General features: G+C 60.3%; 2 protein-coding genes across 5 annotated transcripts in view; one reads left to right on the top strand and one right to left on the bottom strand.

Annotated features, from left to right (window-relative positions):
- Positions 1-18,122, top strand: part of LOC129198423 (class I histocompatibility antigen, F10 alpha chain-like) — a 35,179-nt gene extending 17,057 nt beyond the window's left edge. The window contains exons 2-9 of one of the 2 annotated variants that reach the window (XM_054807723.1): positions 13,497-13,527; positions 14,275-14,538; positions 15,290-15,565; positions 15,643-15,915; positions 15,998-16,099; positions 16,253-16,279; positions 16,579-16,611; positions 16,791-18,122. In XM_054807723.1, coding sequence (XP_054663698.1) covers positions 13,497-13,527; positions 14,275-14,538; positions 15,290-15,565; positions 15,643-15,915; positions 15,998-16,099; positions 16,253-16,279; positions 16,579-16,611; positions 16,791-16,804 — 1,020 coding nt within the window. In that variant the 3' untranslated portion in view covers positions 16,805-18,122. Of the gene's footprint in view, positions 1-13,407; positions 13,528-14,274; positions 14,539-15,289; positions 15,566-15,642; positions 15,916-15,997; positions 16,100-16,252; positions 16,280-16,578; positions 16,612-16,790 lie in introns of those variants that run through there. The other variant, XM_054807726.1, reaches the window with a different exon arrangement.
- Positions 9,344-12,453, bottom strand: LOC129198428 (C-type lectin domain family 2 member B-like). Of its 3 annotated transcripts, none has more exons than XM_054807737.1 (6): positions 12,399-12,453; positions 11,273-11,530; positions 10,863-10,946; positions 10,287-10,459; positions 9,927-10,027; positions 9,344-9,764 (listed from the first exon to the last, which is right to left on the bottom strand). In XM_054807737.1, the coding sequence occupies exons 2-6, from the start codon at positions 11,409-11,411 to the stop codon at positions 9,641-9,643; spliced, it is 621 nt and encodes a 206-aa protein (XP_054663712.1). In that variant the 5' UTR covers positions 11,412-11,530; positions 12,399-12,453; the 3' UTR covers positions 9,344-9,640. The 3 variants fall into 3 exon arrangements, with proteins under 3 accessions (XP_054663712.1, XP_054663711.1, XP_054663713.1); XM_054807736.1 differs by having other exon boundaries at positions 11,273-11,586; positions 12,399-12,440; XM_054807738.1 differs by having other exon boundaries at positions 11,273-11,527; positions 12,399-12,419.
- Positions 18,123-21,886: the final 3,764 nt, after the last annotated feature.

Below are 21,886 nucleotides of genomic sequence, written 5' to 3'. Positions count from 1 at the left end.
GGGATGGTTTTACAGTCCGTGTTTGAGCAGAAGAGAGAACAAAAAGACAAACGCCCCAAAGCTCTAGCTACAAGCCCCTTGTTCTGGGAGCCCTGGCCTCAAGGGGAAATAGTCCTCTCTCTCCCTCCAAATACCAATGCTCACCTGAAGTGCACGAGGCTCTGGTTCTCTCGTGCACTAGAACTGATGTGAAGGTGCACACCCCTCCTGTGCCCCCACACTCCACACCTTGCACCGGGAACCCCAGATCAAAGCTGATCAAAGCACCTGAGATGTGCAGGGACGTCTCCTGCTCCTGGTTGAGGTGGCTGTTCCTGACCACGCAGGACCACTTCCCATGTCTGTTCCCATTGGACACAACGATGACGCCTTCGATGCCAAACAGGCCCATTGAATCCCAGAAATGTCCCTGGGAGACTGAGGGGAGACGCTGCCAATCGGGATCTTTCCACAGCACCTCCGGTTGTGGGTACCAGCCGGCCGATCGACACACCACCCGGATGCCTCCGTCCTCGTAAGCCTCCAGGGAGAGCTGAGGGACAGAGCCTGTGGCTGGGGAAGAGCCCGTGGTTGGGGTCAGTGTGGGATGGACTCAACTCAAAGGTGACGACCAAATCTGATAGCAGACACATCACAGGTGCCACGAGGGCTGGGGGACTGTCCACCAAAACCACCCCAACTTGCACAGGAACTGCAGAGCATTGATGCCAAACAACCCCAGATCTCCCTCAAAACAGCCCAGCAGAGCAAGACCCAGCTGACGAGCTTCAGCGCCTCAAGGCAGCATCAGCACCGACCCGTCTTTGTTCAAGAAGCCCCAACACTTCCAGACAACGGGCCAGGTCTCCTACGGCACAAAGGGCAAAGCCAAAGCAAAGATCCAGCTGCTCAGAGCCAGGAAGAGGTCTCTTCCCAACTCCAGACCTAACAGCGTCAGGTCCCAGCCTTGGCTTGGCTGGCAGCCCCAGCTCTCAACCCAAGGAGCTGCTCAGCACCTTGTCCCCACGGCCTTCACAACATCACCAGGACACCCTTCACAGACACCGCGCACACCCAGCAAAGCCACCACATCCATGCCGCTCTGCCCCAAAACCACCTCCAGCACCACCTGCGTGCTACCTCCTGGGCAGGCACTGCAGGCAACAGCCCCCTCGCAGCCCACCTCTTTCAATGGCTCCTGTCCTTCGGCACCTCATCCACACACCTGAGGATGGGACAGAGCTCTGGGAGGGACACACAAACCCAGGGACACCCGCACCAGCCCCTGCAAACACCGCACCCACCACAAACCTGCCACCTCCACATCCACCATAGCTTCTCCATAAGAGGCACCATCTGTCACAGTGCAGACGTACTGACCATCATCAGAGGGTCTCAACCCAGAGATTCTCAAGTCCAGGCGTCCATGGGAGAGACCATCCCTGACCAACTCTGTCCTCCCAACATATTCCTCCATCTGCTCCCTGTACAGGTCCTCTCCATCTCAGTAGTGGTGCACTGTTTTGTAGAACCGGTGCTGGATCCACCTGATGTCCAAGCTCCAAGCCTCCATGCTGGGGGACAAGTGACATGGCAGCACGATGTACTGCCCCACGGCGACACAGAGAGGGTGGCCTGGTCCCACCACTCTGAAGTCAGCTTGGTGATGGAGAAGGACACAGAGACATGGAGATTGCGCCTACGTTAATTTAGGGGCATTGCATGGCAAGGGGCGAGCTTGGCGTGACCTTGGTACACGCTCCATCCCACGGGCGTTGCTTTGCCCTCCCCATGGTCCATAGACAGTGGAGAAAGTGGAGAGGGAGTGGGAGGACTCGAAGGGGAAGGAGGTTTCCTGGGAGCAGGAACGTGCTCCAGAAAACGACCTCCACCCCAGCCAGCCCTGCTGCAAGCCAGAAACGTTTGAGGGGAGCGGTGCAGGACGGGACCGAAGGTGCCCCCAGGGCAAGGCAAGCTCTGGGCTGTGCTCCCACCACCCCACGGCAGCTCCCCTGCCCCACAGCTGCCACCCAGAGTGGGCAAAAGCCCCCACCAGCCCTGCAGGATCCCTACCTGATCCCAGCCGCAGGACGTGGAGAGTCACCAAATAACTCAGGACGAGCCACCTCTGCGTCCGGAGCTGGAGGTGGAGAAGAGGGAGGGGAAGGGTGGCAGAGGGAGGGCGATGGGGGGTTACAGCCACTGGAGTGGGGATGGGGAAGAAGGGCTGCACCTGCCCCCAAAGAGGCTCTGGAAATCCCACCAAACCACCTGCACCAGCACCCTGACGGCAGAACAAACCGTTGCTCCAGGGCAGGACAGGACCGCACACGGCTCCCCTGGTGCAGCCTCCTGCTCTGCCCCACTCCCCCTCACCAGCATTTATTCCAAATCCCTGACAAGACTCTAAAGGAAAGGAAATATTCTAAATCCCCTGCGGAAAGGAAAGTCGCTCACCGGACGGGCACGAGGTGCAGGAGGCACCAGGCTGCCCAATAATTCCAACCTTTGTCTAGTTTCAGGTCCACAATTTCGAAATGTGGGGTGACTTCAGGCTCTATCCACCAGACAAGGAGCTGAGGTTTCACAACCACATATCCAAGTCCAGGGTCATAAAATCATCTTCCAAACACAAAACCAAAAGAGAAACCAACAGCGTCCCCACTCCCACCTGGATGGGAGCTGCTGAAGGTGGCTTTTCCCAGAGCTGCACCTCTCCCAGCAGCCTGTGCTGGGGAACAGCACTAGGCCAGGTTTGGCACCCAGAAATACCTGTTTCCTTTCCCAAAAAGGGCTGATTGTCTTGTGCATGAGCACTGTCGCTGAAGCAATGAGGAAACCCCCAACCAGACCCCAGGGAATTGTCCACCCGAGCCAGTTGCACTGGGTCCATCTCTTGGGGTTCTTTGGTGTTTCAGGACATTGGTGTGTTCTGGAGTGAAAGGCAGGAGCCCTCAGTCGTAGGAAAGAGAAAAGGAGAAGAAGAAAGGCAAAAGAAGGCTGTTTGTTGGGGCGATGGTGCAAAGCTTAGAGCTTTGTTGTGATGTTGGGCCATCCAGGAGGAGCCCAGCAGCGTCCCTGCAGCCCGACAACAGCCAGGAGCTCGTGGGGAGTGGGGGAGAAGGGGACAAGATGGGGGCGTGTGGGCTTGCAGTGTTGGGACATGCCAGCTGTGCCCTGTCCCTTTGCCCTGTCCCCTCGGGGACCTCAGATCCCAGGGGAGGACGTGTCCCCCGCTGTCCCCACCCTCCCATCCCCATGCAGGGGCAGCCCATCCCCCAGAGAAGGGGACACAGGGAGGTCCGAGGGGCTCCCAACTGTGCTGTCGCCGACTGACAGCTCCGTACAGTCCAGCCCCTCTGTTACATAGAGGGCCACCCCCCCACCTCTCCTGCCCTGCCTGTCTCTTCTGAAGAGCCTGTAACCATCCATCACAGCACACCAGTCGCAGGCCTCTTCCCACCAGGCTTCACTTATGCCAATGACGTCATAGCACTGGGACTGAGCCAAGGCTTCCAGCTCTTCTTGCTTGTTCCTCATGCTGCGTGCATTGGTACCGAAGCATTTCAGATGTGCTTCCACGTACCCAGCACCTCGTGGAGCAGACTGAAGAATCTTACTAGCACACAGCCCCTCTGATTGTGGCCTGCCTTCCCATAGCTCGTCACTGGTGATGTGGTTACACTTCAGCTGGGCTATTGGTCTAACCCCCGTCTCTGACATGGTGCCCCTAGGCTCATCTCTAGCAAGCCTGGTTCTATCCCCTTCCCCCTTCAGAGCTAGTTTAAAGCCCTCTCCACGAGCCCTGCCGACTCCTGGGCTAGAATTCTTTTCCCCCTCTGAGACAGGTGGACCCCATCTGTCGCCAGTAGGCCTGGTGCTGAATAGACCGCCCCGTGATCAAAAAAACCCAAAATTCCACCGACGGCACCAGCCTCTGAGCCATGTGTAGATCAGGTGGGTTTTCCTGCTCCTTGCAGTGTTTATCCCTGCTACTGAAGGGATAGAGGAAAATACCACCTGTGCCCTTGCTCCTTGCACCAATCGCCCCAATGCACTAAAGCCCCTTTTGATGGCCCTCGGGCTTCTCCCTGTACCTTCATCGCTGCCGACCTGAAATACCAAAAACGGGTGATAGTCAGAGGGCCACACCAGGTCAGGGAGCTGCCTAGTAACGTCCCCGACCCGGGCCCCAGGGGGGCAGCAGACTTCCCCATGGGTAGGGTCAGGTCGGCATGTCGGCCCCTCCGTTCCCCTCAGAAGGGAGTCGCCTATGACAATGACCCTTCTTTTGTTCTTGGCAGAGGCAGTCATGAGGCGTGGGGACGACCGACTCCCTCTAGACAATCCGCTGGATGGGCTGTCACCCACGTTCTCATTTTCCTGTCCCTCAAGTTCCAGGGCCACAAACCTGTTCCGTAGGGGCACCTGGGAGGGCAACGTAGGCTGGGAGGAGATCCGCCTGGCTCCGCCACCCTCCAGTAGCAGCGATACGCTCAGGCACTCCCTGCAGCCAGAGACTTGGACAGCCGCACGTTTACGTGGGCGCTCGGTTTGGGTCGCCATGTTCTTTCTGGCGACAGCTTTCAGCCGGGTGGAGACCATGGCTAGGTCTAGTGCTTCTGGGAGGGTGATGGCCGTTAGGCAAGCTGGCCTCTTGAGAGGGGATGGGGACTGTGCCCTACCCGCTCGCCCTGCCTATGCAAACTGCCGCACCACGCCCTTCTGACACACCACATCCTGTTTGCCGCGCTCCTGGTTGCTCGCGCTCCCTGGGGGGTACTCTTGGATGTGAGGGGGTTTGGCCACCAAAACTCTTGTCCCTGCCCACGCTGAGTCAGAGCTGCTGCACATCAGCCCCATGAAAGAGAGCAGTGGACAGTAGTGTGTCCTCTTGACAAGTTGTGGCACCCTCTCAGCAACCTCTTGGATCTTGGCTCCCGGAAGGCAGCGTACCTCTCGTGACTCCCTGTCAGGTTGGCAGATGGGCGCCTCGGTGCCCCTTAGCAGAGAGTCACCCACTACGAGCACTCGTCATTTCTTTTTACGGTCCCCACTGTGTGCTGCTGGTACAGTTTCTCCTTGCACACCTTGCTCGTGGGTGTCTATAGCTGTTAAAGCTTCATATCTGGTTTTGGTTGTGAAGCTGGAGGGTGGAGACTGAAGCAGAGTCCTGCTTTTGTGGGTCAGCAGGGTCCAAGGTGCCTCATTCTCAGCGGTGCCCACTACAGGTACTTGGTTATGGAACCACCCATCTATCTCTGTCTCGGCCCCTCTAACACTGGGCAGCCTTTTCACTGTTTCCTGCAACTCGGACACCTGACGCAACAGGTCATCAACCTGTGCACACCTCGTGCAGGTACGGACCTTTTCAGCAGGAGAGGGGTCTGGGCACTCCCTGCAACCTACCGCCTGGCCTGAAGTCTCCTTCCTTACCACTTTCATCTGGGTGGATGCATCAGACATCTCAGGGGAGATGTTCTCTGTAGGAACCCAGCTGGACCTAGAGATTGCTGCCTGAGAAATGTGGCCAGTACTCTGTCTCCGTACTGACTCGTTGAGTGTGGCCAGTGCCCTGTGGGGGTGGCTACAGTGATGGTTGCGGAGGTAAACCCCTCTGGGCTGCTGCGTTATGTCATCAGGACCTTGGTGCCTGGGCTGAGCCCTGTCACGTAGATGTCCAAGAGGCATGTTCCTGGAGAACATCAACACAAGGACCATGTAGACTGGGTGGCTAAAACTGGAGTGGCTCAGGTAGACCTGGAGTGAGAACATCGTTGTGAGCTGTTCACGGTTCTGTGGGACACTGGGGGTAGAGACACTATGGATGGGTGGGCTCACGATGGAGGGGTGGACCTGACCTGGGGGAAATGACGGAAGGGCAATTGCATGGCTTCAGCACCTGAGACCCCGCAGTCGGGCCAGGCCCCCATGACCCAGCCGGCTGCTGTCTGAAGCAATTCTGCTTTATTCCATACAAATTTCTGTCTCAAAGTGGGCAGAGCAGCCCCCTGGCCAACCCATTGCTGCCCCCATCCCTGCAGCCCTATTTCAGCCCCCCATCCCTGCAGCCCCTTCCCCCCCACCCAAGCTCCGGGGTGCCCCAATACATCCTGGGTACAAACAGAAGGATTTATTTTGAACTCTGTGTCCCGTGGACAGCCCTGCTGGTTACCAGTGGCACCCGGTGGAACCTGCTGGCCCCCTTGGTCACCATCACACAGCAGGGACGTGGCAGCATGCCCAGCCAGGTGCCTGCACTCCCCCATCACAGCTCTAACAGTTCTTTGTCACAGCTTTTGCTGTCCCCATCCCATCTCTTAGTGTCCACATCCCTGCTCTTGGTGTCCCCATCCTGGTTTGTGGTGTCCTCATTGCAGCTTCCAGTGTCTCCATTCCATCTCTTAGTGTCCCCAACCCATCTTGTGGTGTCTCCATCCCCATCCCTCACGTCCCCATCCTGGTATGTGGTGTCCCCGTCCCACCTCTTGGTGTCCCCATCCGTGTCCTCAGGGACATCATCCCTGCCCCCAGTGTCCCCATCCCTTGGTGTCCCCATCCTGGCATCTGGTGTCCCCAGCCTCAGGTCCTGCTGTCCTTCACCCTCCTTCCCCGTGTCCCCGTCCCCCGCTCTCCCCCCTCGTCCCCCACCCTGCAGCAGGTCCCAGTAGTGGCTACCTGGGTGCAGGAGCTCCCTGGGGGATCCCAGTTCATGCAGTCGTCCCCTCTCCAGCACAGCCACCCGCTGTGCCCCCATGGCCAGGGCCACCTGCCCCATCACGAGCAGCACCGCACACCTGGTCCTGCTGGCTCTGAAGATCTCCTGCTCCACCTGCGGTGGGTGACATCATCAGTGGGGACCCCCGGGTGTGGGGACACAGGGAGCAGAGACCCAGGGGACATGGGGATTGCGACCAAGGGGACATGGGGACCAAGGGCACATGGGGAGTGAGGATCCAGAGAACACGGAGAGCAGGGACCCAGGGGACATTGGACGGAGGGACCTGGGGAACACTGGGAGTTAAGACCAAGGGGAGATGGAGACCTGGGACTGGGGGGCTGCTGAGAGAGGGACCCAGGGGACACCAGGACTGGAGGCCAAGGCAACCCAGGCAGCAGGGACACGGGGACCACAGACTGAGGGGAGACTGGAACTGGGGACCAGGGGGACAGTGGGATTGGTGTATTGGGTTTGCGTGGCAAGGTTTTGGTAGGGGGGGGGTACAGGGGTGGCTTCTGTGAGAAGCTGCTAGAAGCTTCCCCTGTGTCTGACAGAGCCAATGCCAGCCAGCTCCAAGACGGACCCGCCGCTGGCCAAGGCCAAGCCAATCAGCGCCTCTGTGATAACATATTTAAGAAGGAAAAAACCAGTTAGAGAGAGCTTTTGCAGCCGGAGAGAGGAGTGAGAAGATGTAAGAAACTCTGCAGACACCAAGGTCAGTGCAGATGGAGGGGCAGGAGGGGCTCCAGGCGCCGGAGCAGAGATCCCCCTGCAGCCCGTGGTGAAGGCCATGGTGAAGCAGGCTGTCCCCCTGCAGCCCATGGAGGACGGATGAGGGGGTGTAGAGATTCCACCTGCAGCCCGTGGAGGACCCCATGCCGGAGCAGGGGGAGGCACCTGAAGGAGGCTGTGGCCCGTGGGAAGCCCACGTTGGAGCAAGTTCCTGGCCGGACCGGTGGACCCGTGAAGAGGGGAGCCCACGCCAGGGCAGGTTTGCTGGCAGGACTTGTGACCTCGTGGGGGACCCCACGCTGGAGCAGTTTGCTCCTGAAGGTCTGCACCCCGTGAGAGGGACTCCATGTTGGAGCAGGGGAACGATGAGAGGAGTCCTCCCCCTGAGGATGAAGAAGCGGCAGAAACACCGTGAGATGAACTGACCGTAACCCCCACTCCCCGTCCCCCTCTGCCGCTGAGGGGGGGAAGGTTGAAGCCGGGAGTGAAGTTGAGCCCGGGAAGATGGGAGGGGTGGGGGGAAGTGTTTTAAGAGTTGATTTTATTTTCTCATTCCTCTACTCTGTTTTGCCTAGTAATAAATCAGATGAATTCCCTCTCTAAGTTTGGTCTGTTTTGCTCGTGACAACAATTAGTGAGTGATCTCTCCCTGTCCTTATCTCGACCTACAAGCATTTCGTTATGCCTTTTCTCCCCTGTTTGGTGAATGAGGGGAGTGAGAGAGCGGCTCTGGTGGGCACCTGGCCTTCAGCCAGGGTCAACCCACCACAATTGGGGACCAAAGGGACACTGAGATTGGCGACCAATGGGACACAGGGACCAAGGACCCAGGAGATGATGGAAAGAGGAGACCCAGGGGGACCCTCAGGGACTGGGGTGCTGCTGGACAGGATAATTGAGGGGACATGGGTGTCACTTCCCACCTGCAGCTGGCTCTCAGCATCCAGGGTGCTGGTGGGTTCATCGAGGACAAGGACACGAGGGTCCCTCACCAAGGCACGAGCAATGGCCACCCCCTGCCGCTGTCCCCTGGGGAGCTGCCCCCCCCAGCTCGCCCACCTCTGCGTGAAACGGCCGTCAGTGTGGGGACATGGGGACAGCGAGGGGGAGGGGCACCTCCTACCTGTGTCATAGCCCCGGGGCAGGCAGGCGATGAAGGTGTGGGCACCCGCACGGGTGGCTGCCACTGTCACCTGCGCCCAGCTCCAGCTCTCCGGCCTGTAGGCGATGTTGGCGTGGAGTGAGCGGGAGAAGAGCGCCAGCTCCTGGGGGACGGCGGCCACCTGCGGCACAGGGGACGGCTGGGGACACGGTGGGGATGTGGGGGGGACATGGTGTGGCAGTGGGGGTAGATGGTGGGGACGTGGCTGGGGATGCTGCAGGGACGTGGTGGGGATGGTTGGGGACAGAACCATTGCATCACAGACTGGTTTGGGTTGGAAGGGACCTCACAGCCCATCCAGTTCTAACCCCCTGCCACAGGCAGGGACACCCTCCACTAGCCCAGCTTGCCCAAAGCCCCATCCAGCCTGGCCTTGAATGCTTCCAGGGATCCAGGGACAGCCACAGCTTCTCTGGGCAACCTGTGCCAGGGCCTCACCACCCTCACAGGGAAGGATTTCTGCCTCACATCTCATCTCCATCTCCCCTCCTGCAGCTTTAGGCCATCACCTCTCAAGCCTGGAAGGGATGCCATCCAGAGGCACCCTTCCCTGAGTGCGACCGTCCAGCCAATTCCTTATCCTCCATCCGTCAAATCCACGTCTCTCCAATTTAGAGACAAGGACGTTGTGTGGGACAGTGTCAAATGCTTTGCACAGGTCCAGGTAGATGACATCAGTCGCTCTCCTTGTCCAGCAACACTGTAACCCCATCAGAGAAGGCCACCAAAGTTCTTAGGCATGATTTGCTCTTAGTGAAGCCACGTTGGCTGTCACCAATTTTAATGGCCCAGCCCACTCAGTGCGTTAGGGTGAGGTTAACTTTTTACTCCTGAGTACCGTGCAGAGAATTAACGACAATTACTCTAACGGTTCAAACACACTGCTTGGCCAGCAGTGGGTGCGTCCTGGAGCCGGCTGGAAGTGACTCCATCCAACACGGGGGCAGCTCCTGGCATCTCCTCAGAGAAGCCCCCCACTACCAAACCCTTGCCACGTAAACCCAACAGTCCCCAGCACCGGGAAGGACCTTTCTCCACCAGCTCCCTCACGTGGTTCCCATCAGAACTGAGGCCTTGCTGCACACATAAGGCCGTTGCTTTGAGCAGCTTGAACTCCAGAGATCATGGTCCTTCAGGAACAAACACGGTTCTTGGCCCTGCACCGGGATCCTGCAACAGGAAGCAAATACACTGCTGGTACCATCGGGTTAGCGGGTGTCCCCTCAGGCACCGGGAGGGGACAAGGGCTGCCTGCAAGGGACAGTCCCAGCAGACACGTCCCACCAGGCCTCTGCCCATCCCACCGCAGGACGGTTTCCGCATGGGACTCACCTCTGGTTGAAGCTGCTGCCATCCACCCACTCCAGGCGCTCGCCTTGTCTCTGCAGCCCAAGCCAGACATCAGTGTTGCCCTTGAGGCGCAAGAGAAACTCCTGGGTAGGAAAGACAAGCCAACAGTCAGGAGCTGCTGCCGGCCCCACGCTGGTCCCTGCCGGCCTCGCAGGCAGCCCCAGCCCTGCACCACCACCACTGGCCCTGGGATGGCAGCAGCTCCCTCCCAACGGCTGCTCCAACAGGCTCCAGCGCTTCTGAACGAGCTCACCAGCCCCAGGCTCCACACCCAGGGTCTGCACCCAACCCAGGAAACCCCCTTCCTTCACCCCCCCGCAGCCACAACAGCCCCTCACTCACCATTTCCCACTCCCTCTGGAGCACAGCCAGCGAGGCCCCGTGTGAGGAGCACCACTCCTGGCTCCACTCCCAGCTCCCCTCCTCATTCGAGAGGTAGTAGCAGACTTTGCGATACCCAACCCAGTCGTCAGGACAGGCCAGCACCAGAGTTGGACAGCCTTCATGTCTCCCTGCTGGAGAGGGAAAAGGAGAAGGGAAGAAGGTCAGAGGATTCTCCTCCGCAGGGAGCAGGGGACACAGCTCTGCAGGGCAGGGAAGGAGGTAACCACGGGCTCCCCCCACAGGGATCCCCAATTTGCTCCCAGGGACCGAGAAGGAGCAGACACCCCAGGCGTTAACAGCCTGTCCCCACAGCACAGGTGAGGGTGTCCCTGCTCCTCCCCAGGACCCCTCAGACAGGGTGGGGGCACAGCCATTCCAAGGGCCTGGCCCCATCACGCTCCCCCCACACCAACAGTTGCCCCAGCCCAGAGGGGAAGGGGCCACATCCAGCCTGGTACTGCGTGGGCCGGGTTGCTGGCAGCACACACGGTCCTGTGCCAAGGGGCCAGAAGGAGGCAGCTGCTCCTCCCTTACCTGATTGTACAGGAAGAGCGGCAGCCAAAGCTAGGACCACAACCACCACCAGGATGTACGCTAGATAGGGACCGCACCGCTTGCCTGCGGGAGGAAAAAGTCACTCGAAACAGACGGTGCTGTCCCAGAGCAGGCACGGCCCTCACATCCCCGCCACCCCCAACACAAGCTACCCAGGGATCGCGGGAGGGACCCCCTAGGGGACGGCCCACAGCAGGAGAGCTGCCAGACAGATGGCGAAGTGGTGGGGAGCTGCTACAGACCACCTGATGGGAACTGAGCACAAGACGAGGCCTTTTCCAGACAGCTGGAAGAAGCGTCACACTTGCCAGCCCCAATCCTCCCAGGGTGACACCACCACCAAGACATTGTCCCCTCCCTACAGGTCACAGGGGTGGCCCCACACTCACCCAGAACTCTTCTGTGTGTCCTTTTGTCTGGATACCCAGGCACCTCTGTGTGGGAGGATGCCTCTTCGTCCTGGGGACCCAGGGGCTCCTCCATGTTCCTACTGGTACAGGGGAATGCCTCCTCCTCCCCTTGTCCCATGGGAAAGGGATGTAGAAGCACTTTGCTTGTGATAAGCAGAGTCTTGTGCCCAAGGCATCACAGCTGCTGGCAGAGGCTGTTCCAAGCCAGGCTTAGATCTTGTTTTACCATCACAGCTGCTATTGGGAGATTGCCAAGAACATGCTGAGGACACACCAGACCAGGACTTCTAATTCTATTAATAGAAGCAAGGCACTCGCTGGCTAGGAGTGTCTCCCTTCCCGGCTCAGCCGACACACAGGAAGGAAGCACCAGCACCCAGAGAGGCAGGAACGGGGTGCACCTGGCAGAACAAGGCACCACAGCAGCCCCCAGACACCAAAATCGGAGGCCCAGGGTGTCCTTAACAAAACATCAAGGATACCGAGTCAAAGTCGGCACACAACATCCCACCCCCACCTGAGCAGAGGATACCGAGGGTGGGTCTCAGCCCTGTTTTACAAACAGATGAGCACACAGGATTAAAGGGGGACAGGAGGACAGGGCTGCTCCCCTGCACCGCCCAGAGGCAGCTCAGCCGGAAAAGCTCCAAGTGATGCCATGCGGCGACAGGACGAGGGGGAATGGTCTTAACCAGAGGGTTTTACCCCAGAGGGCAGATGCAGCCCAGATCTAAGGGGGACACAGGCACATCCCAGCGCCTGGCTACTCCCCGCTGCTGGCACAGGACGGGGACAGCGCAGGCCGAGCCCGCCCAAGACCATCACACTGTTCACCCCAGGGGTGCTGGCGGCGGCTGGGCCAAGCAGCTCCCGCCGTGCCGGTGCCCTGAAGGGTTCCCAAGCCCCACAGACTCAGCACGGCTCCCCGCCCGGCACGGCTCAGGGCACAGCGCCAAGGGGGGGCCCACAAGCGGCCGCTCCCTCAGCAGCCCCAGGAGGGAGGCGGGAAAGCCGGGGGGAACACGGCGAGCAATACAGGGACGGGGAGCCCTCCCCGCACCCCACAACCACCGGGCCCGAGCACCACCGCCCGCCCGGCCCCTACCTCCGCCGCTGCCCACGTGCGCCCGCACCGCTCTGAGGAAAGCGCCGCTCTGCTCTTTAAAGGTGGCCCGCCCGCTCGCCCACCAATCAGCGCGCAAAAGGTGAGGAGTGGCGGGGGAAGCAGCCAATCGAGACCACTTATATTTTAGCCCCGCCCCCGTAACCTGTCGCTGCCCGCTGTGAGGGAGGTGGGGGCGGGCTGGGCTGCTGCCGCCGGAGCGGCTTTCTGGGGGGACTTGTGATGGCGGGGGGCTGTCCTTACCACACCCAACAGTTTTGCCTTTTTCTTCTGATTTTCCTCCCCATCCCATGGGGCAGGAGGAGCAGGCAAAGGGCTCGGCTGCCGGCTGGGGCTGAACCACGACAGGGCCCAACGCTGGAGCAGTTGGTGAAGAACTGGAGCCCGTGGGCACCGGACACGAGGGACAGCGGGTGCAAGGGACACCTCCCAGAAGCCCCGGGGGGTGCCCACACTCCCCAGTTTTTGTACCATTTTCCCAGCTTTTTCACCCATAAACCCCCAGGGTGGCAGAGCCGGGGTGGGGAGAGCCGTGGGGCACCTGGGTGTCCCCCTCCCCCCGGGACAGACAGGTCGTGGGGGTCTCGGGGTGCCCCAGGGGAAGGGGACAAGACCAGGGCCGGGGGGGCGGGTGTAGAACTGCGACTTGGGGGGCCCAGGGGTGACCCCAGGCTGGGGGGGGGGGAACAGGCGAAGTGGGGGTGCGGGGGGATCTCGGGCCCTGAGGAGGGGTCGGGGGGGGCTGAGGGCTGGGCTGCCCCGTGGGGGGTCCCGGCCCGAGGATCCCGGGGGGTGGCGGGGTCCCGGTTGGTCCCGGGGAGCTCCTGTCCCCGCCCCTCCCCCCGCGCTCCCTCCGCCGCTTTCGCTTCTCCCCAACCTGCAGAGACGGGATCTGCCCGGCGCCCGGTGACGTCCGAAGCGTCTCGGGCTGCCATTGGCGGACGGGCTCTGGCGGAGCCAATCGCGGGGCGAGGCGGGTCCTGGGGCGGGTCTTGGGTCGGCGCGAGGCTCGTGGGGCCGGTGCGGGCGCGGTGCCGGAGCGGAGCGGAGCGATGGGGCCGGGCGCTGTGGCTGGGGCTGCTGCTGGGGGTCCTCGGCGGGGCAGCGAGCGGTGAGCGCGGGCGGGGACCCGGGAGCCCGTTCCTTGGCGCCGGGACCCCCCTGGACCCCCTTTCCTGGTCCCCGGTGCCCCGTTCCCCGGGCACGGGGACCCCCCTCCATGACCTCCCCCTCCATCCCGGGTGACCAGGACCCCCCTGGAGCCCCTTTCCTGGGCACGTGGGCACCCTCCCGGGCACCGGGACCCCCCCCTTGACCTTCCCTTCCGTCCCGAGGCACCGGGACCCCCTTGGACCCTCTTTGCTGCGCACCGGGACCCCCCTGGACCCCCTCTCCTGGGCACCGGGAACCCCCCTGGCACGGGGACCCCCCCGGTCCTCCTCCCTGGACACCGAGTACGCCCTGGGAACACCCCCCAGACCCCCGGGTCTGCCTTCCTGGGCCCCGCCCCCCCCGCCCATGCCCCTGATCTGCTTCTTGACGCTGGGGACCCCCCTGCACCCCCCTTCCTGGGCACCTGGGGTCCCCCACCCCCCGGGCCCCCCTTTCATTGACACCAGGGACCCCCTGGGCTTCCCTTCCTGGGAACCAGGACCCCCCTCCTGGACACACCTCGCTCCCCCAACACCCCCCCACCAGTCACAGCCCCCCCTGCAGCTGCCCCCCATCCCCCCCGGATCTGCTCCCCTGGGACCCCCACCCATCCTCGCTGCCCACCCCAGGACCCCCACCCCTTGGGCACCCTCACCCCTGTCCCCCCGAGCCCCCCAATCCCTCACCGTCCCCCGTGTTCCTGCAGAGCTCCATTCCCTGCAGTACTTCCACATTGGGGTGTCAGAGCCCAGCCCGGGGGTGCCCCAGTTCGTGTCCGTGGGGTACGTGGACGGGAACCTCATTTCACGCTACGACAGCGAGACGGGGAGGACGGTGCCTGGGGCGGACTGGATGAGGGACAACCTGGATCAGCAGTACTGGGACGGGCAGACCCAGATTGCACAGAGCAATCAGCAGGTTAACCGTGTGAACCTGGACACAGCGCGGGACCGCTACAACCAGAGCGGGGGTGAGTGCGGGCTGGGACGGGGCTCTGTGGGGCTGGGAGGAGGCTCCGTGGGATGCGAGAGTTCCCACCCCCCCCCACAAGACCCTGCCCTGCCCCACGCTCCTGCCCCGGCTTGTGCCGACCCTTCCCTGCCCGGTGCCATTGTCAGAGGGCTCCCAGCCACCCTATCCCCCAGTGTGAGGGGGTCCCGGCTGCCTGTCCCAGCCCCACAGTCCTTGGGATCCCTTGTCCCAGAGCCGGGGGGGCTTCTGGCCGCCCCACCCAGCGCATCCCCGCCCCACAGTGCCCAGCACCCCATCCCAGGACTGGGCCACCACATCCCAGCCCCTTGCCATCCCCACGGCAGTCGAGACCCCCAGAACCGGAGGGGGTCTCATCCCCTCGCCATTCCTGTGGTACATTGTACCCCCCACCCCAGAGGCAGAGGGGCTCCCCCCACACACCCCACCTCCTTGTCCCCCCCTCAATGGCACTCAGGACCCTGTCCCAGCCCGTCGCTGTCGCAGGGTGCTATGGGGCTGGGTGCCAGCTCAGCCATGCCCTGGGCGCAGGGGGTCTGGATCACGGCTGTACGTGACGCCCCGAGTGCTGTGGGCCCCGGGCAGGACGGGGGGCAGCTCTGGTGCTGGTGCCCGATCCCCCCGGACCTCACACAGGGCTGGAGTGGGGGGTGCTGCTGGGGGGTCCATGCCCCACTGAAGGCCCAGGGCTGTGGCAGCCCCTCAGCCCCGTCTCCCTGGTCGTGTTTCAGGGGCTCACACGCTGCAGCGCATGTACGGCTGTGACCTCCTGGAGGATGGTAGCACCAGGGGGTATTGGCAGGACGCCTACGTCGGGAGGGACTTCATCGCCTTTGACATGGACACGATGACGTTCACTGCGGCGGACGCAGCAGCGCAAATCACCAAGAGGAAGTGGGAAGCGGACGGGACTGTCGCTGAGCGATGGAAGCACTACCTGCAGAACACCTGCGTTGAGTGGCTGAGGAAATACGTGAGCTACGGGCAGGCCGTGCTGGAGAAGAAAGGTGAGGGCGAGACGGGGACCCCGGGGACCGGCCAGCGTGGGCGCGTGTGCCAGCCCTCACCGCCACCCCCTCCGCAGAGCGCCCCACGGTCCGAGTGTCGGGGCAGGAGACCCCCGGGATCCTGACCTTGCACTGCCGCGCTTACGGCTTCTACCCGCGGCCCATCACCGTCAGCTGGCTGAAGGACGGCGAGGTCAGGGACCACGAGACCGAGCGGGGCAGCATCACGCCCAACAGCAACGGCACCTACTACACCTGGGCCTCCATCACGGCCCGCCCGGAGGAGAAGGACAAGTACCGGTGCCGCGTGGAGCACGCCAGCCTGCCCGAGCCCGGGCTTTTTGCGTGGGGTGAGCCCGGTGGCCTTGGGCACGTGGAGCGGTGGGCTGGGGTGGTTCCCCTTCCCCTCCTCACAGCCCTGCTCTCCCCCAGAGTCGGAGTCCAACCTGTTGGCCATCGTGTTGGGCGTGATTGTTGCCATCCTGGCTGTCATCGCCATCATCGCTGGAGTCGTCATTTTGAAGCAGAGATCGGGTAAAGCACCGGGGTGGTGAGGCAGAGGGGTGTGGGAGGAAGGCAGGGCCCGGGGGTCCAGGAGGGGCTGTGGGCACGAGCTGCTGCGCTCTGGGGAGCCCCCGAGCCTGACGGTGAAGCGTGGTGGATGCTGATGCCTTTCTCTTTCTGCAGGGAAGAAGGGCTACGGCATGGCGTCAAGTGAGTACCGGGGGCAGGTGTGGCTCCAGCCGCTGCCCAGTGCCGGGGTGGTCTCGTGGCTCCGGTTTCTGGCCGCTGCCGGCATTTCCCCATCCCCGGTCCTCCCTGTGCTGCCCCTCTTTACAGCCCCGTAGCGGGGACGTGTGGCAGAGGTGGTGTCTCCCCCCCGGTGCTCGCGGTGCCATCCTCCTCTCCTGGTGGCTGCAGCGTGGCCACGGCTCCCGGGCCGGCTCCTGGCACGTGCACCGAGCCCGCAGCGAGCAGGGGGCTGGCAGCTCACGGCTATTTCTCCCTCGCAGGCACGGACAGGGGTGCTGGCAGCTCGGCCCAAGGTACGGTGTGGGACTGGGGGGGTGGACGGGGGCAACCCCAGCTCTCTGTGCTCCCCCGTGGGACCCGTGGCCAGAACAACGCCGGGCTGCAGGAGGGGGACGCTGAGACCCCCCGAGCAGAGGGTTGGGGACAGGGAGGCGGCCCTGGGTGACACTGTCTGTTCCTCTGGTCCCTGCAGTGATGAACGCCTAACCGCTCCACGAGGGACTGGGGGGCTGGATGCGGCCCCCTGCCCTCTCACCGGCTGGACACAGAGGTGCTGGAGGCGGCTGGGAGCTGCCCGCAGAGAGCTGGTCACGCTGCGCCTGCCCACCCCGATACACTGGGGGCTCTTCTGGCTGGGTGAACTGCCTTCTTTACAATACTTTTAAAATCCTGGTGCCTGGGCTGCTCTGGCAGCCTTGGGTCGAGGGCTGAGCTGGTTTTATGTGGGATAGAGCTGATTTTCTTCACAGCAGCCCAGCATGGTGAGGTGTTTAGGATTGCATTGGGTCTGGCTGAGATGGAGTTAATTTTCCTCATATTAGCCCAGTTTCAGCTGAGAGGGTTAATCGTCTTCATAGTCAGTAGCATGGGGCTATGGTTTGGATTTGTGCCGGAAGCAGTGTTGATAACAGAGAGACGTGTTTGTTATCTGGAGCTGTTGTTGTTGAGCAGTGCTTCCCCAGAGCCAAGGCCTTTGCTGGTTCTGGCACGGCCCCGCCAGCGGGATGGCTGGGGGTGCCCAAGGAGTTGGGAGGGGACACAGCCAGGACAGCTGACCCCATGGACCAAAGGGATATTCCATCCCATATGATGTCATGCTCAGTTTATAAGGGGCTGGGGGAAGGGGAAGGTGAGGAGATGGCTGTATTCACAGTGATGGCGTTTGTCTTCCCAAGTAACCGTTGCGCGTGACAGAGCCCTGCTTTCCTGGAGAGGGCTGAACAGCTGCCTGCAATGGGAAGTGGTGAATGAATTCCTTGCTTTGCTTTGCTTGTGCACGCAGCTTTTGCTTTAGCTATTAAATTGTCTTTATCTCAACCTATGAGTTTTCTCACTTTTACTCTTCCAATTCTCTCCCCCATCCCGATGGGGGGGAGTGAGCGAGTGGCTGCGCGGTGCTCAGCTGCTGGCTGGGGTAAAACCCCGACAGTCCTTTTTGGCACCCATTGTGGGGCTCGAAGGGTTCAAGATAATGACAGATTTGATTGGAATATGCTACATTGAATTTATAGTTCTTGCTCTTTAGCTGTTAATTGGCAGCTTCCTGTGCTTGCCCTGGGCCTTGCTTGCCTTACTGTATGTTACAGGCTAGTGCTCGTTAGTGGCTGCTTTTTGCTTTTGCTGCTCGCCGTACTGCTTATCACCTTACCGTGCTGTTCCTGGGAACATTTTGATAACAGCAATGGCAACGTACCCGGGCTGGCAGGTGCCCAGGGCAACGCTGCTGTTCCTGTGCTGTTTGTTATAACTTTTGCCAAGCCGCTATCTTTTGTAGTTGCGCGGAGTTTTAAGTAAATTTGTGATGTTTGAACCTCTCGAGTAATTGTCGTTACTCCCGATTACCGCACAGAGAATTAAAAAGTTAACCTCACCCACTGAGTGGGACGGGACAGTGATGTTGCGGTGGAGTGAGCAGGAGAAGAGCACCGGCTCCTGGGCGACAGCCGCCACCTGCAGCGGAGGGGAGGGCTGGGGACATGGCAGGGATGTGGGGGTACGTCGGGGGAAAGTAGGGGGGACATGGCTGGGGATGTGGCAGGGACCTGGTGGGGATGGCTGGGGACAGGGTGGGTATGGGGCAAGGAGATGGTGGGGATGGATGGGGACGCTGCAGGGGACGTGGCAGGGGACTTGGCAGGGACACGGACGGGACAGCCGAGGATGCAGCAGGGATGCAGCGGTGACATGGCAGGGATGTGGTGGGGATGGGGATATGGTGGGGACACAACTAGGGACATGGCAGGGATGGCTGGGGACACAGCTGGGGACATAGCAGGGGGAACATCTGGGGACACGGCAGGGATGCGTTGGTGACATGGTGGGGATGGCTGGGGACATGGCGTGAGAAGTGGTGGGGACACGGTGGAAGCGGCCTGTGGATGTGGTAGGGATGTCTGGGGATGCGTCGGGGATGTCTGGTGACAGGGGGTGCTGGCGAGGTCATGGTGAGGATGGCTGGTGACACGGGGGTGGCAGTGGGGACCCGTTGGGGGTGGCTGGTGACACAGGGGTGGGAGTGGGGACCAGTGGGGACATTGTGTGATGGGGCGGTGGCAGCACCTGGCAGCGCAGGTAGGCGTGCTGGTAGTCAGGGAGGGGATGACCATCCAGTAGCACCCGCCCGGCCCCCGGCGGGTGCAGGCACAGGACCAGGGACACCAGGGTGCTCTTCCCCGCCCCTGGGGGGGCCACCACCGCCAGCACTTCCCCAGGGTGCAGCTCCAGGGACATGCCCTGGGGGGGACAGAGGTGACACCCCCACACCCCCTCCTGCAGTGTCCCCGGCCCTCCCCATACCCTCCCTGCCATGTCCCCATGTCCACGTGCCATGTCCCCTCACCATGCCCCCATGCCCTCCCTGCCAGGTCCGTGTCCCCATGTCCCCCACCATGTCCCTCTGTCCCCCCAATCAAATCAGAGTAGGATAATAAGAACAAAACTCAAACCCGCTTCCCCCCATCCCTCCCTTCTTTCCAGGCTCAACTTCACTCCTGATTTATCTCCCTCCTCTCCTCCAGCACCACAGGGGGACGGGGAATGGGGGCTGTGGTCACTTCATCACCCCTTGTCTCTGATGCTCCTTCCTCCTCAGGTGGAGGACTCCTCACACTCTTCCTCTACTCCAGCACAGGGTCCCTCTGTCATGGTTTAACCCGGCTGGCAGCTAAAACCACCACATGGCTGTCTGCTCACCCCAGTGGGATGGGGGAGAGAATCAGAAAAGAAAAAAAAAAAAAAAGAAGTAAAACTTGTGGGTTGAGAATAGGACAGAAAAGGAATAACAATAATAACAACAATAGTATACAAAACAAGTGATGAACAGCACAATTTCTCACCACCTGAAGTCGATGCTCAGCTACTTCCCAAGCTGCCCCACCTACTGGCCCACCCCCAGTTATATAAAGAACATGATGTCATACGCTATGGAACATCCCTTTGGCCAGTTTGGGTCAGCTGTCCTGGCCGTGTCCCCTCCCAGCTTCTTGGTTGCCCCTCACCTTCTCCTTGGCAGGGCGGTGTGAGAAGCTGAAAAGTCTTTGACTGCTTGGCAACAACTAAAAACATCGGTGTGTTATCAACATTACCCTCATCCTAAATCCAAAACACAGCACTGTACCCGCTGCTAGGAAGAAAATTGACTCTATCCCTGCCAAAACCAGGACAGGATCCACCACCTGTTCTATATCATCTACATCATATCCAGGTCCCACACTTTCCAAGACATTGCAATTAATCACCACTGTTTTTCCTGTCTTCTGATATATACACACAGATATGATTCCCTTAGTCAATGGACTGTGAAGTGTAGGTAAAATATTCATAAATGTCCAGAAGATGTCTGTTGAGTTCATTTAGTCCATGACTTCTGGCTCCATCTGTCATAACAGTCTCCCAGGGCAGGGGAGATGGTGGGTGCTGTTGGGTTGCTGCATCCAGAGCTCCTAGCTGATGCATCTGGCACGGTCCACGCTGAAGCGCTGTGGGTTGAGACATCAATCTCGAGGAAGTTGCTGGGCGGTTGTTGCTAAAGCCAGTTCGGGTTTCATCACCTCTGCACCTTGCTCAGTTTCATCAAAGTTCATCATTAATCTGGATAATTCTTACTGTAATGCCATTATTACGGCACACAGCAATCAGAACAGCAATGACATGCAATATTATTTAGTAATTAACATCATACAATTTTAATCATCGGCTATTCTCACCCAAACCCAAATCCCCCTGAGGTACACATCGGACTTCCCCATCCCTCCGCATCACCCACCAGGTGCACCCAGGTCCTTGAGCAAAAGCAATGCCACAGATGGGTTTGCCTTTGCCACCTTGAGTCTCCCCTGGTGCTTTCTGCCAGAGACTCCAGGTCTGGCCATTCTCCCCGGCTGCGGTGTAGAGTACTTTTGGTTTTAACATCTGGTCCTGCCCAGGCTGGCCCAAGGGGTACTCCATGGACAATTTATTGTTTGGTTTCTTCAAAGGCTTGTTGTTGCTCATGGCCCCATTTACAATCGTTCTTCTTCCAGGTCACCTCATAGAGAGGGCTTACAATCAGACCGTCATTTGGGATGTGCATTCTCCAGAAACCCACAGCACCTAAGAAAGTTTGTGTTTCCTTTTTCTTGGTCAGTGGAGACATGGCTGCTGTTTTGTTACTCACATCCATTGGGATCCGATGACGCCCATCTTGCCATGTTATTCCTACACACTGGATCTCCTGTGCAGGTCCCATGACCTTACTTTGGTTTCTGGTGAAAGCAGCTTTCAGCAGGATTTGGATTATTTTCTTCCCTTTCTCAGAAGCTTCCTCTGCTGAGTTGCCCCATGCGATGATGTCATCAATGTAGTGCAGGTGCTCCGGAGCGTCACCCTGTTCCGATGCAGCCTGGATCAGGCCATGGCAAATGGTGGGGCTGTGTTTCCACCCCTGGGGCAGTTGGGTCCAGGTGGACTGGACACCCCTCCAAGGGAAAGCCAACTGTGGCCTGCACTCTGCTGCCAAAGGGACTCAGAAAAACGCATTAGCAATATCAATTGTGGCGTACCGCTGGGCTGCCTTTGACTCCAGTTCCTATTGAAGTTCCACCTTGTCTGGCACAGCAGCACTCATCAGCGGCGTGAATTCATTCAGGCCACGATAGTCTACTGTCAGCCTGCACTCTCCATTGGACTTCTGCACTGGCCATATGGGACTGTTAAAGGGTGAGCAGGTTCTGCTGATCACTCCCTGACCCTCCAGTTGACGAATCAGCTTATGGATGGGAACCAGGGAGTCTCGGTTGGTGCGGTGTTGCCGCTGGCGCACTGTTGTGGTAGCGATTGGCACCTGTTGCTCTTCAACCCTGAGCAACCCCACAAGAGAAGGGTCCTCAGAGACCGGGCAGACTAGACAATGGTTCAATTTCCTCCGCTCCCAAGGCAGCTATTCCAAAAGCCCACCGGTAGCCTTTTGGGTCCTTGAAATACCCTCTCCGGAGGTAGTCTATGCCCAGGATGCACGGAGCCTCTGGGCCAGTCACAATGGGGGGCTTTTGCCACTCATTCCCAGTTAGACTCACTTCAGCCTCCAGCAGA

This window comes from Grus americana, chromosome 32 (assembly GCF_028858705.1).
Source record: "Grus americana isolate bGruAme1 chromosome 32, bGruAme1.mat, whole genome shotgun sequence".
NCBI lineage: Eukaryota > Metazoa > Chordata > Aves > Gruiformes > Gruidae > Grus > Grus americana.
Note: the sequence above shows the minus strand (reverse complement) of the source record. Positions and strands in the feature narration are given on the sequence as shown.

What these genes read in the sequence shown, in the direction of transcription:
- LOC129198428 (XM_054807737.1), bottom strand. Translation starts at nt 11,411, where the DNA reads ATGGGACAAGGGGAGGAGGAGGCATTCCCCTGTACCAGTAGGAACATG. An exon ending in GACACACAGAAGAGTTCTGG is followed by an intron (nt 10,947 to 11,272) that starts GTGAGTGTGGGG and finishes TTCCTCCCGCAG; the next exon opens with GCAAGCGGTGCGGTCCCTAT. An exon ending in CGCTCTTCCTGTACAATCAG is followed by an intron (nt 10,460 to 10,862) that starts GTAAGGGAGGAG and finishes TTCCCTCTCCAG; the next exon opens with CAGGGAGACATGAAGGCTGT.